This window comes from Lissotriton helveticus, chromosome 3_1 (assembly GCF_964261635.1).
Source record: "Lissotriton helveticus chromosome 3_1, aLisHel1.1, whole genome shotgun sequence".
Lineage (NCBI taxonomy): Eukaryota > Metazoa > Chordata > Amphibia > Caudata > Salamandridae > Lissotriton > Lissotriton helveticus.
This window is the reverse complement of record NC_136061.1, coordinates 1815281746-1815295319: the sequence shown is the minus strand read 5'-3', so window position 1 is coordinate 1815295319 and position 13574 is coordinate 1815281746. Positions and strand designations below refer to the sequence as shown.

The 13574-nt window shown below is 41.6% G+C and overlaps 1 protein-coding gene across 4 annotated transcripts in view; it reads left to right on the top strand.

Annotated features, from left to right (window-relative positions):
• The window catches only part of ANO9 (anoctamin 9), a 769113-nt gene that overhangs the window by 569261 nt on the left and 186278 nt on the right, over window positions 1–13574 (top strand). For all 4 annotated transcript variants that reach the window (XM_078682729.1, XM_078682726.1, XM_078682727.1 and 1 more), the window contains one exon: window positions 9579–9639. In XM_078682729.1, the coding sequence (XP_078538855.1) occupies window positions 9579–9639 (61 nt within the window). The remainder of the gene's footprint in view (window positions 1–9578; window positions 9640–13574) is intronic.

Sequence of the window (13574 nt, the reverse complement as noted above, 5' to 3'; positions counted from 1 at the left end):
ACTGTGGGGGAATGGGGAACCATTTCAGGGAACAACAGGTCAAGAAAGTACCAGGGACACTAAACTAAGCTTCAAAGGGACCCTCTTTCTCCTCTACTCCACAATTAAAGGTTTGACCAGCTAGAAATGATTCCTGGAATCTCCCGGAGGAACCCTGCAGTTCTTATCTGCAGCATGGGTTCTCTGCACCCCTTCATCTTAGGTACTGCTTGAACAATGTAGCAAATGCAAAATGGTTTCTAGGGTGGCTTTGGCCACGTTGCACACACCTTTTCTACACACGCAGAAAAGTATACACATGTGACATCCATGTCACGCATGACTGGGCAAAGGATCCGGTTGCAGGTAACTGGCAGCCGAATAAAAACAAGGTTGGAAAGATCAGTTGCTGCAACTGTCATTCCTCTACAGCCAGCGAGCTGCAAGTATTTACACTTGGTTAGGGAGGTGCACACAGTGTGTCCTTCCAGACCACAAATCTCCGCCATGTATCTCAGTCCATGTCATAAAAAATGGTTCAATAACCGCGCATGATTTTCATGTGTGGTGAGGTGGGGATCAAAAATCTACAACTTGCTACGTTCTCCAGAGCTATGCAGGTGACATCCCTCCATCACAACACAGAGTAAGGCAGTAATGTTACATGCCACATATGGGTGGAATTCCTTGGAAAATGGCCAGGAATTAATTCTGGAAGTTGGTGTAAAAACAGGTGTTAGCTAGGTTATTCCCTATTCTTTTTCTTTTTTTTTTTTTTTATTGACAAATTCATAGTTAATACATAAAATTCAAAAAGAAACAGAAGTAGGTACAGCAGATGATCACATAGCTTAATTAACAGAACAATTTATACAATATCGAGTGGGGTAATAACACCAGAGAGGAAAGAGAAACAAAAAGATGACAAATAAAAATAAAAAATGACAACAGAAAAAATATAAGCAGATTAAACGATCAGGAATCTGAGAAACAGAGGAGATGTCCATTAATCATCGGCAGAACCTAATTGGCGAACCTCATTTGTGTACCATCTTGTAATCGGGTCCCAAATCTGTGCTCCTATTGCTTTCATTTTTCTCCCCCTAGTAGCATATATTGCGATTTCTTGTTTATAGATTGCAAGAAAGCGACTAAGCCACATATGAAAAGTAGGGGGGTCTACGTCTTTCCAGCGAGCTGCCAAAATGATACGAAGTACTGCATACCCCAGATAAACTACCGCTTGCTCCTCTTTATTATGACCCAGTGAGTCATCGTGGCCTAGTATACAGAGAGTTAGTGAGTCCTTTATCTGACGTCCAAAGACCTGAGCCCAGAACTCCAACATCATGGTCTTTAACCGCCTCAACTCCGAACATTCTGAGAACATGTGAAGTAGATTGGCCTGTGGCTGTTTGCATCTTGGGCAGTTGTCGTCGGCCCGAAGACCCCAACCAAATAATTTTGCGGGTGTATAGTATAGGTTGTATACTGTTTTATAATATTGTGCTCTTAAATTTGAGGCTATAAAGTATTTTGCAGATAGCGCTAGTGAAAGATCGATATCAACATTAGGATTTGCCAGTTTTACAGCCCAAGATTGTTCTGTTTTTTCGATATCATCGAGGAGATTACCCATAAGAATCTGATACAGAGTCCCTATTCTTGTCGTTTTCTTACCAATAGCTTCAAGAAGTGGGAGTCTGTCTCGTATTATTATTGGGAAAGCATTGCGAATACATGACAGTATTTGAAAATATTTAAGAAAATCTTGCGCAGGAACACGATATTTTACTTGAAAATAATCAAAAGATATAGGGATATTATGTCCTAATATGTCGCCAACTGTATTGATACCTAGATGTTCCCACCTCTGCGAGGTAGCATCATTAAGGGATGGGGGGATGATCTTACTATGCCAAAGAGGAGTATATCTTGTAAAATTGGGAATTGATAGGTATTTAGAGATTGCTTTCCAACCCACCCATGCGTCTAAGACTGTCTTCAATTTGATTTTTTTATAGTATGAAGGCTCTACCTGTCTTAAAAAAAGCCCTTTACACTTATCACCGAGACTAAGTTCATAGATCGATGGGATATATATGTCTGGGGGCGTATAGGTATTAGTTTTTTTGTCCGTAAGCAGGGGATCCATAGATTGCATCAGTGTTGCCCAGAGGTATAATTTTAGATTGGGGATAGCTAGTCCCCCTCTATCCTGTGGAAGCGACATTAAGCGGAGGGATCTTCTTATCTTTCCGTAGCCCCATATAAATTTAGATATAGCAGACTCAATGGTCTTAATGAAGTTATCTCCAGCTAGCAACGGGATCGCTCTAAAAAGGTAGAGGACCCTCGGGAAGATATTCATTTTAATATAGTTAGCCCTCCCAATTATAGATAGATGTAAGTTGTCTATTCTTTTGAGGTCTATTTTAATTTTATCAGTGAGGGGAGTGTAGTTCAAATGGATAATTTTCTCCACTTTAGTAGTAAGGCGTATGCCTAAGTATGTAGCTTCTTCAACTTTGAGAGCACTTTCATAATGGATATTATCAGTAGCTAACACCATGGTTTTGTCCCTATTTAACGAATATCCTGAATATGTGCCAAAGGCCTGGGTAATTGATTCGATTTCCAGGATTGCCACCGTGGGGTTGTTAGTTACAACGGCAATGTCATCCGCATATGCCATGACTTTGGTGGAGTATGGCCCTATTTTAATAGGCTGTATTAGAGGGGTCAAAAGTAATTTCTGAATAAGGGGGTCTATGTACAGTGCGAACAGGATCGGAGAGCATGGGCATCCCTGTCTTGTACCTCTATGTACCCTGATAAGCTCTGACTCATTGCCACATATAGAGATTTTTGCACTAGGATCAATATATAAGGCTTTGATGGCTCTGATGAATTTGTATCCAAAATTCTTTCGTTCTAATATGTTCCAGAGAAACTGCCATGCTACTCGATCAAAAGCCTTTTCGGCATCGAGGAGAATCATCGCCATCTCGCCCCCGTGGTTCCCATGATATCAAAAAGGGTAGTGGCTCTCCGGGTATGATCTGTAGTGCCCTTTCCGGGTATGAATCCGTGCTGCCAGGGGGATACGAGATGTTTGATAACCCCGTTGAGTCGGTTGGCTAGTATTTTTGAGTAGAGCTTTGAGTCAGAGTTTATCAGGGATATCGGTCTGTAAGATGAGGGAAGCTGAGATGGTTTACCTTTTTTGTGAAAAATTATAATATTCGTTAGTTTCCAGGAGTCTGGTGGGGCGGAGTGATGCTGCACTCCGAGAAAGAGATCTAACAATAACGGGATTATTTGTTTACCTAGGATTTTATACAGTTCTAGGGGGATTTTGTCGGGGCCTGCCGCCTTACCATTGGAAAGTTCGGATAGGGCAATCTCTACCTCAGAATAGGTAATTTCTCTCTCGAGTATTATTTTAATCCTATCATCTATCCTAGTATTTATGTCTTGGTCTGGGAGCCAGTTGTTCAGAAATGACGTGATGTCCGAGTCCGAATTTGTCAGATCGCTATGATACAATTTCTTATAATATTTTTGAAATATATTTAGGATATCCTGCTTGGATGTATATTCCTTGGCTTCATATTCAATCATCTGTATATTGCCTTGTGATTGTTTTTGGCGTGTTCGTAATGCTAGGTGTTTGCCTACATTCTCCCCTGATTCATATAGCTTATTTTTGTTAGCTTGATAGGTTTCGGCTGCTTTTTGGATCAAGGTGTTATTAATTTCATTTTTTAATATCAGTATTTTTTTAGAGGTTTCAGATGTTGAGACCCCCTGGCCTATCTGAGTGGCATGGAGTGTCTCAAGATCAGAAAGTTCCTCCATGAGCTGTGTATTGATATTGTCTTCCCGCTTCTTTTTATTGGCGACAAATGAGATAGTTTCTCCCCTTATTGCCGCTTTAAAACAGTCCCAGACCGTTACTCGTGACGCGCTAAAGCGGTTACAATCGAAGAAGCCCTGTGCCCAATTTTTCATATGTGTTATGAATTCCTGATTAATCAAGAGTCTTCTATCAAAGGTCCAATTAAACTTTGGTTTAACCAATTCGGGGAGATCAAAGACAAAGGTGAGCGCATTGTGGTCCGAAATTGTTTTAGGGGACTTGATCATATCAATCATTACCAAGCCCTCTAACGATGACATGATGTAGTCAATCCGAGAATATATATTGTGGGGGTAAGAAAAGAATGTATGACCGTCCGTCTTTTTGCCTGACTGAACCCACATATCTAGTAAGTTATGGGTTTCCATTAATTGCTTAAGTGCGCAGTTATTCCCTATTCTAAAGACGAACAATTGAAATAACAAGAAACGCTACATCTCGGAATTAACAATCTCCAACTATTTTTAATTCTGGGTGCGAACGAACAGCATCAAATTCCATGTCAAACGTGGGGATAGGGCAGTAGAATCCTTGCATTAATCCTTGATCCCTGATCCAGCTACTGAAGCATAATTCTGCCATTTTCTTTTATCTTGGTCCTTGCAGAACTAACCACGTGACAAACCACCTCCTTCAAAAATGGTGTAACCTAGCCTTAACTGTCACCCCTCTTCCCCTTTGAACAAAGCATCCTTTGCTACTTTTTATTCTTAATCTCCTACTTGTAACTTTAGTCTGTAGTCACAGTGAATATGCCGTCCAAGTCTGGAAACAGAAGGTTGTGCCCTAGCTAGAGTGTGTAGGGAGCATAGGATAAACACTGTGCCTGAAACATGGCCTCATATCATCTTAGACTGTTTTTACACTTTTTGCACAGCATTTAACATTTCACAAAGTAGTGAATACAATTGCATCTACTCGGTGATTAATGAAAAATGAATCGTTTAACAGATGTATTACTCAACATCTGAACAGTGAACCAGTTTTCTTTCTCTGAGGGTGTTCGTGTTGTAGCATATAAGGAATTTCTTTACGTACTGTAATAGGCAGGCTTGGTCCTATTATATTATTCTCTCCCGGTCTTTTGTATTTCTACTGTCAGTGGATACATCATGGCACTGCTTCCTTCACCTTCTTACTCAGGTCTTTCCATCTTGCATTGTCTCTTCATGCTCCATAAGGCACACGCATGCATCACATGGCAGTCCTGTGCAGGGCAGGATCAACATATGTCAGAAGGACGACATCTTTTAATCAGATCCATCCCGTGGAAGATGTTCCATCGGTTAAAGAGTTCCACTGGTGGAGCCAGTTGAACTCCACCATTGGCAACCTGGTGGTGCACCAGGCTCTAAATGAGGCAGGGGAACTGTGAGTTTTGTGGGGAGGGACCCTCACAGATTTAGGGTGGGGCTTCCTCTCTACCAAACTCCGAATGACGCACTTGCCATGTTAGTAAGATTCCTATGCCGCATAATTATGTGATGCACTATCTAACTTCCTCCTCATAAATACTTCCCTGAAACCCACCAAGACATCCAGAAGAATAGCAAAGACTTTCACAAAGCAGACTTTGAGAAAACAAACCAGCTAATGCCTACTCTTTCTTTGATAACAATCCTCTAAATAACAGGAAGGCTATCTTCCGCTCCAAGAAACACCTTGGCAAAATCCTGACAACTGTTGCTGTTCAGCTGCATAGTCAATAACTAGACCTATCTCAGCCTATCTATATTTAAGATTCTGAACATGGTGTGGCACAGCCATCGACTAAACATTTGGGATAACCTCTTTGAAACACTCACCAAAGTTATTCCTGCTAGATCTCAGCATAGCCTTCAACACGTTGTACCAACAAACCATGCTCGATTATTTCTTGGAAGCAGCTAAGGTCTCAACTCAAATCCTTATCTGCCACATATGTGTGATTCGGCAATGACCACCGCCGGCACCTCACAAACAAAAGAAATCCAGGACTCTAGAAACCTACCTGACTTGCATTGTATCACGGATGTCAAGGAGTTTGTTGAATGTTAATGAACGCAAAACATTAGACCATCAGTGCCAAATTCACCTTCAACGATTCATGCACCCAATCTCTGCCACTTATATTTTGACTCAAACATTTTGACTCTCAAGTATGAGATTGGATTTGTTGTCAGTACATCCCACCAATATCTTGCTTTGCTGATTCATCTTGCTTTTCATCCTCACCTTAGCTTCCACAGTAATGGAACCCACCTGTAACTTATGTCTCAGATACGCTAACTTACTCTACCTCCACCTGACAAAACGTCCAAACTTCAGTCTCCAGGGAAAGATTGCAAAAAACCTGGAGGCACATTTATTAAACTTTAATGAAACGCGGGGCAGCAAGCAAAGTGTCCGCGCTGTGTTGCGTGAAAGGGTGACGGGAGAAATGCTCCTTATTTACAAAGATATGGAGCATTTCTGCTCTCTCCTTGCGCTGACGCACTTCAGGCAGCCTAGCGCCAACACAGGCACACTTGCATCACGGTGCAAGTGTGAATGCGTTGCAAGGAGTTTGTTTTTGTAAAAAAGGGACACCTTCCTGCACAAAAACAGTCTTTTGAGGTATTTTCCTCTTTGTATGTGTGCCATGCTCTGAGAGGCTTAGCGAGTCCACGCAATCCCAGGTTTACAAACCTTTACAAATCTGGGATTGTGTGAAATCCAAGGGTGGATTCAGGGGAACACCCATGTTCCAACTATGGAACGCCTCCCAGAATGAAAAGTAACGCAATACAGGGCAAGGTGCTGCATTGCTTTACATTTCTTTTACAAAGTCATCCAAGGCCTTGCAAATCGCCCCCTGCGTGGCTTTGTAAATACCTACTAGCATTTGTTTCATGGATTCGCCACAAAAATGGTTCAACCATGACTCAAACCATCTTAGTTCTGGAATCTAGAATGAAGCCTTATTATCCATCATCCTAACCTTCAAATCAAAGCACTGAAAGCCTGTGGAGCTATAACCACCTTCACGCCCTCTAGCCATCCCAAACATGTACAGATGAGAAGCCCCCAAAACTCCTTTGCAAAAAAAGACATTTACAAAAAATTATTTATGCACTACTCATTCAACAAGTAATTTTCTCCAAATTTCCCATAACACCGAGGCTAAAATGAGGATTTTCAGTATAAAGCATCCCAGTTACAGTATATCTTAGTTATGCCCAAATGCTCTAATAACATCCATGTAACTTGGGGGAAACATCCTGTAACATATATATTTTTTAATAATCAATTTTATTGGTTTTGAAAATGACAATGATAAACAAATAACAGAAAACAGTACAACATGATCAATAGAGACAGCACATGTGACATTTAATTAAGAAATCCACTCATGACATTATACACAGTTGCTTCTCCCTCTTGTGCATACAGGGCGATATGTGGAAAACTGGAAAGTTTATTAGTCCTGCAACCCCAACCATTCACCCCAGGTCATTTTATACTAGGCTAGACATCCCCTTGCCTCGCATAACGGAAGTTCTTGGGTGGCGCACCAGTCCACCCCTCTGCGCCATTTAGTGATAGTGGGAGGGGTTCTTCCACGCCATTGCTATGCCACGCTTGGCCACTAAAAGGGCTGTTCCCAGGAACTCTTTATCTGCCCTCGAGCCATCCAAACCATCGGTGACACCCAGCAATATGTTTAGAGGGTTGTGTGGGACCTCCCACGCCAGCACTCCTGTGAGTTCTGTCTCCAGGGCGGACCAGTAAGAGGATACTCGTGGATAGGACCATACCATGTGAAAGAAATCGGCGGGCTCAGTGCCGCACCTGGTACATGTTTGGTGCAGAGTTAGACCCGCTTTGTTTAGGCGGGCAGGGGTAAGGTAAGAGGAATGCAAATAACAAAGCTGGACTAGACGCAGTTTAGCTGAGACCATGATAGCTGTAGGCGTCATCAAAGCGTCTCGCCAATCCTCCTCTTCTAGCGAGCCCAACCAAGTCTCCCATTTCGTTCTCAGTTGGTGAAGGGAGGTCGGACTGTTGTTAGTTAGGGAATGGTTAATACGCGAGACTCCCCCCTTACCAAGATTACCCATCATGATTTGAGCTTCAAGAGGGTTGTGTTCGGGCAGGGACGTGTCAGGTTGTATGTATGTACCTAGGGCGTGGCGGAGTTGTATCTGTAAAACTGGGACTGGTGAAGCGAGTGTCTAGTTTGCAGATCCGCAAAGGAGCGAATGTTGTCCCCCACCCACACGTCTCCAAGATGCGAGATACCAATAATATCCCAGCTCCCAAATCCCTACAGGTCTCCAACCTCTTGCAACCATGCGCCCGGCCAAAGGGGAGTCAGTAAGTCTGCCTTTCCATTGGGTGTGTCGCAGAGCAGTCCACCGGACCATGAGTACCGCCTTGGTCACTGTGGGTAGGTCCCTGACAATGGGAGACCCATACATTATGGCTTGGACCCGGGAAAGACCTAGGTCCTTAAGTTTGGTCCTGTAAGCAGGGTCAGACAATCCCCCAGTAAACCAATTGTGTATTACCAGGAGGCGGGTCGCAAGGTAATATAAATATAGATGTGTTAGCCCCATGCCTCCATCATAGGGGGGGATTTGACAGAGCCTGAGCGCCATTTCCAGAGGAACCGTATCATTAAACTGTCTAGACCTTAGAACCCTGTTCAGGGAATATGGAATGGGGTGTTCTGTATGACATAAAGGAATCGGGGGAGAATCATCATTTTAAATATGGCTGTTCTCCCTAGTGGGTTGAGTGCTAATTTTTCCCATTTCTGCATATCTAGTTTGGTTTTGGTGACCATTAGAGTCATATTAAGTGCCCAAGCTAGGTCAGGGAGTAAGGCAACCCATATACCCAGATATTTGAAAGATTGCCGTCTGATGGGGATGGTGGATTGCCAATCAAAGCATTCTCTGGAGAGATGTAAAGGGACTAAAGTTGACTTAGCCAAATTCAGGCGCAGACCTGATGTCTACTCAAAGGTTCATAGTATATGCAGGCATCTAGGACCCGATCAGGCTGGGTCTGCGAGATACAGCAGGATAGCGTCCACATATAGAACAATTTTGTCCTTGTGTGATCCTGTCCATCTCCAGCCGTGAACCCGGTCGTCCGAGCAGATGAGATTCACCAGTGGCTCCATCCTGTAACATATCATCTGTGTACCCACACTTATCCAGGTAACACTTACATGTTTAAAAAAAAACAAAAAAACAATGCTAGTATTTAATTGAATCTGAAGAATCCGTTTGGGAGATTTTGGTGAATAAGGTCCCTGTCAGTTGCAAGCGGGCCAGCTCCCACACTGCACAAAGGAACAGCTGCATTTTCAGCAGAGCATACAGTCTTTCTGTTCCCATTTCTCTGTGTCTTGAACATAACATTCTCATTAAGAATTTCCAGCAAAAGCCTAGAGAGGACTCGGTTTGTAAATTCAAGGTGGCATTTCAGTGAATGAGGACTGATCTACCAACCCACATAACTTGGCATATTATTTCTCGCTAGCCCTTTCCACATAGTAAGTTCTTGCATGCTTTTCATGATGTACATTCCTGCCTCACATTGGCTTTTGCTTCCTCGACTTCCTACATACTTGGACCTCTCCTCTGTCTCTTTCATTCATGACTCCTTTGTGCCTGGTAACTCCTGTGTTTATTTTTTTCTCCTCAAGGTGACGCACTTATTTGATAACGAAGGAACGGTCTTCTTTGCCATGTTCATGGCAGTCTGGGGTAAGTGCTCCTGCCTGATCCCACTCAAGGTTTACGATGGGCCACAGAGTTCGGGATTCAGTTTTTTTGCCTTTGGTTTTGATGGTATCTAGGGTTATCATCTCTTCATTTTGTTCGTAAGTGCACCTGCCATACCTTTATGTCTCTCTGTTGGTATTAGGTACTTTGTATTCAAATATAGTTTTCAATATAGTTCTAATAGGCCAACATTTGCTGGTTGACATACAGATAAATTGGCAAACTTCCCAATGGGCCAGTGCCTCTGGCACACTGCTAGGACAAGGGTAGTATAAGTCTAAAATGCTTTCTTCAAAACTTTCCTGACATGTGGCAGGTTCTTCACTAGTTCTAAAGGTCTTCCAGAGCCACTCGCATGTTGTGAATTTTTTTTATACCTATCTATGTCGAATTTGACTTATGCACTATAGTAACAAATGCGTGAATGAGCATTTATTAGTACAGTTACTCTAGATATTGTGTTATTGGGCCACATATATTTTCAGTTTCACACCTTTATTACTACAGCACATCTTAATGTATGAATGTGCATTTATTAGTACAGTTACACTAGATAATGTGTTATTGGAGCTCATTTATTTTCAGTTTCACACATTTATTGTTAAAGTACAGCTAAACTGACAGGAGAAAACACCGCTTTTTGTCTCATAAAATCCTTATAATAAGGACCTGACAGAGGGGAAACAACTTGATCAACTCTTACCTGTTGGCCTTTCTCCTGCCATACCTTGCTTGCACATATTCCCTGCATCTAAAACAGAGATTCTTGGCACTTAGACTTGGTAAGTGGCACCTTTAGAAACATCTATCTCTTTGGCAGCGCCTATCAGACAAGCCTGTGTCTAGGGGTTGCTGGGAATCAGTGGCATCCCTGGAGCACGTTGCATGCATCTGCCCAGCACTGATGAACCTGCATAGATCAACACTGACACCTGAGTGGAACAAACTGTGAGTCTGGTGTTGCAGGCAGAGCATAATTGCAGCACTGAACCTGGAAAACATTGCTTTGAACATCAGCACCACCATTTTTGTTCATCTTGCATATCGTAAGTTCAAGCAGTCACTGGTCACTCAAAACAATTTAGGTTCTGCATTAAAATGAAGGAATAGTCACAGGCGGACACAAGAACGGTACATTTTTTAAGTAGCCTTTGCCATGTTTTAGTCCTCTGACCTGGTGACTCTAATCGCAGTTTCACAACATTGCAACACTTTGTAAGTCAACAGTCCGAGTTGGTCCGAGTACGAGTTAATAAAGGATTTTCGTAAAACTATCCTACCTGTGTGCCGCATTCCTTGGAGTAAATTGTTTGAATGGGCCAGGATCCGGCCCCTGTGCAGAGCACCCGCAGCAGCGCGCATTGTGGTGGAGGATCACTTTTGAAAGAAGATATATATATATATATATATGTATATGTATATGTGTATATGTATATGTGTATATATATATATATATATATATATATATATATATATATATATATATATATATATATATATATATATATATAAACAAAAGTCCTGACCCTCCAATTCCGAGGAGGGACTGCAAGCAGGTACAGACCACAGCAGAGTTGATATCCAAGAAAATACGTAGGCGGGTTTCAAAGTTCCATCCTGTATTTTATTCACCAATAATGATTTAGACAAGTGTCCGCCTCAGACGCGTTTCGATCGCCTCCGCGATCTTGTTCACCTGACGTGCTGATGCCGGACCACCATTTTTAAATAGTGTGTAACCAATCAAACAAAGAAAAGTGACAATGATGTGCAATAGACATAGAAAACACACACACACACACACACACACACATATATATATATATACCTATATACAAAGTATATCAAGAGCAAAACTAAAAAATGCCATAGGAATCATTGTAACACAGCAATCAATAGGAAAAAAACTTGTCACTTTCTTAGCTCGTCCAAGTCATTAGCTATAGTCCAAAGTCCGGCCAATCAGGCATCTGCACCCTCTAGAACGCTTACCCCAGAGGCTCAGACCCTCAGATTTTCTACCGCACGTCGTGTGAAGGGAGTCTCCCTGTGCTCTGCTCAGTACTTCAACTTTTCTCTTCAAGAATTCTGCTTACATCTTCTCTACAATGTCTACTATAAAGAGATCGCTCTTCAGACACTGTGAGTCTTGTGGAAAATTACGACTTCACTCTGAGGACCCACACAAAAAGTGTATCTACTGCCTACATCCTGACCATCAGGTGAGAGATTGTACAATATGCAGGACTTTTCCTCAAAAGACCTTAAGGGACAGAGAAGGACGACTATTTCTGTGGCTATAGAAGCTCAAGATGAAGGATGACCCATTATCTGATGTGGAGAGTGATTTCTCTCTCAAGACTGTTGCCTCTAAGAAAATGGCTAGTGAGGCGGAGATATGTAAATAAATGGTAGGTCTTTACACCTGTATTAACGAATGTGTAAAATGTAAGAATGTTTAATCAACAATGTTTAAATGTGTATGCGTGCAGTACAATGGGAGGGGTATCAAATCCCTGTGTTATAATGTGTAAATGAGTCCTTGGAAACCAAGAACTAAGTCCTGCACAGCTACAGGGCACTGAGGCCTCTAGGAATATCTTTAAAAAACGTAATGCACTTTGCGAAAACATTTATTCAAATGTTGTTCATATATTTACATTCTGAAATCAAAATCATCATTAGTTTAAGGAAAGCATATTAAAATACAAAGAAAACAGATTCAATAGAATACATATATGTCAGGTACATATATTAGTCAGAAAATCGTGCTTAAATTTAAGGTCATCAAAACTCAAAACAAGCCAAACTTAGAACAACCCAATGCATTTCGGGTTCATGACGAACCCTTCATCAGGGGTTTGTTATACTTCAAGTGAACTATAGATATTTGCAAATGTTAAAGTTCAAATCCTTCGGGAAGGTACAGGTAGGGAATCTACAACAAAAATGTACAAATAGTCACAATTAGATCAATGCACAATTTATATAATGAACCATCACCTTAATCCTCAAGGTTTGCATTCCCCAGAATTATAAGATGTGAAAATGAGGTTAATAATAAAAATATGAACAGTATAAAGAAAGGAAACGTCCAAGTAGTGAACCAATGAGTTAGTATTCATAGGATAGTCCCTCTGCCAACTAAACATGACCTAATGCATCTCCATCAAAAGGGTGTAAAATTATTCGAAAATCACCCGAGGGTAGATAATGAGTGATGGGTTGACCAAAACGATAAGTGAATGTGTAAATACCTAACTATTAGCCAAAGCTAAAATGACCTGAACCGTATAGTGAAATACAATGGAGATTCAGCAGGTTACCTATAAACAAGACAACAATAGTGTCACAAACATGTCTAATCATGTACACTAAGCGCTTCACCTATGGTAAAAGTGAACGAAAATAACATACCACAAATGTCCGTTAGCAAGGTCAATTATTCCAGATAATTCCAATAAATAAGTGCCAAGTATCCAAGATAATACCTACGTGGAGATAATTAAAGCACTATTATAATCAAGGTAGGTTACATAAAACCTCGCTCATGTATTGGGACCAGAGTCTCCCTCTTACCTAGGAGCAGGGAAAACACCTACGTCCTGGCGTGTTCAAATGATCTTATCGTCACAAATATTCCAAGGTAACTAGATAAAAAATAAATAAAAGAACGAACTCTCACTAATCCATAGTCCATTGAATAATCCCTGGTACCAAAACACTATACTGTATCATATTGCGTACCTTTAAAGCTGGCAATCTCTGTCCTGCTTGCAAAATGCGTCCCGATGTAGAGTTTCCAACCAAGCTCAAACTCGTCGCCCTAATGTAGTAGGTGCGTCGCGTTTACGTGTAATAGCGATAGAAAGAGAACTGTGAAACGAGTCAGCCTGTCTCAAAATGACGCTTTTACT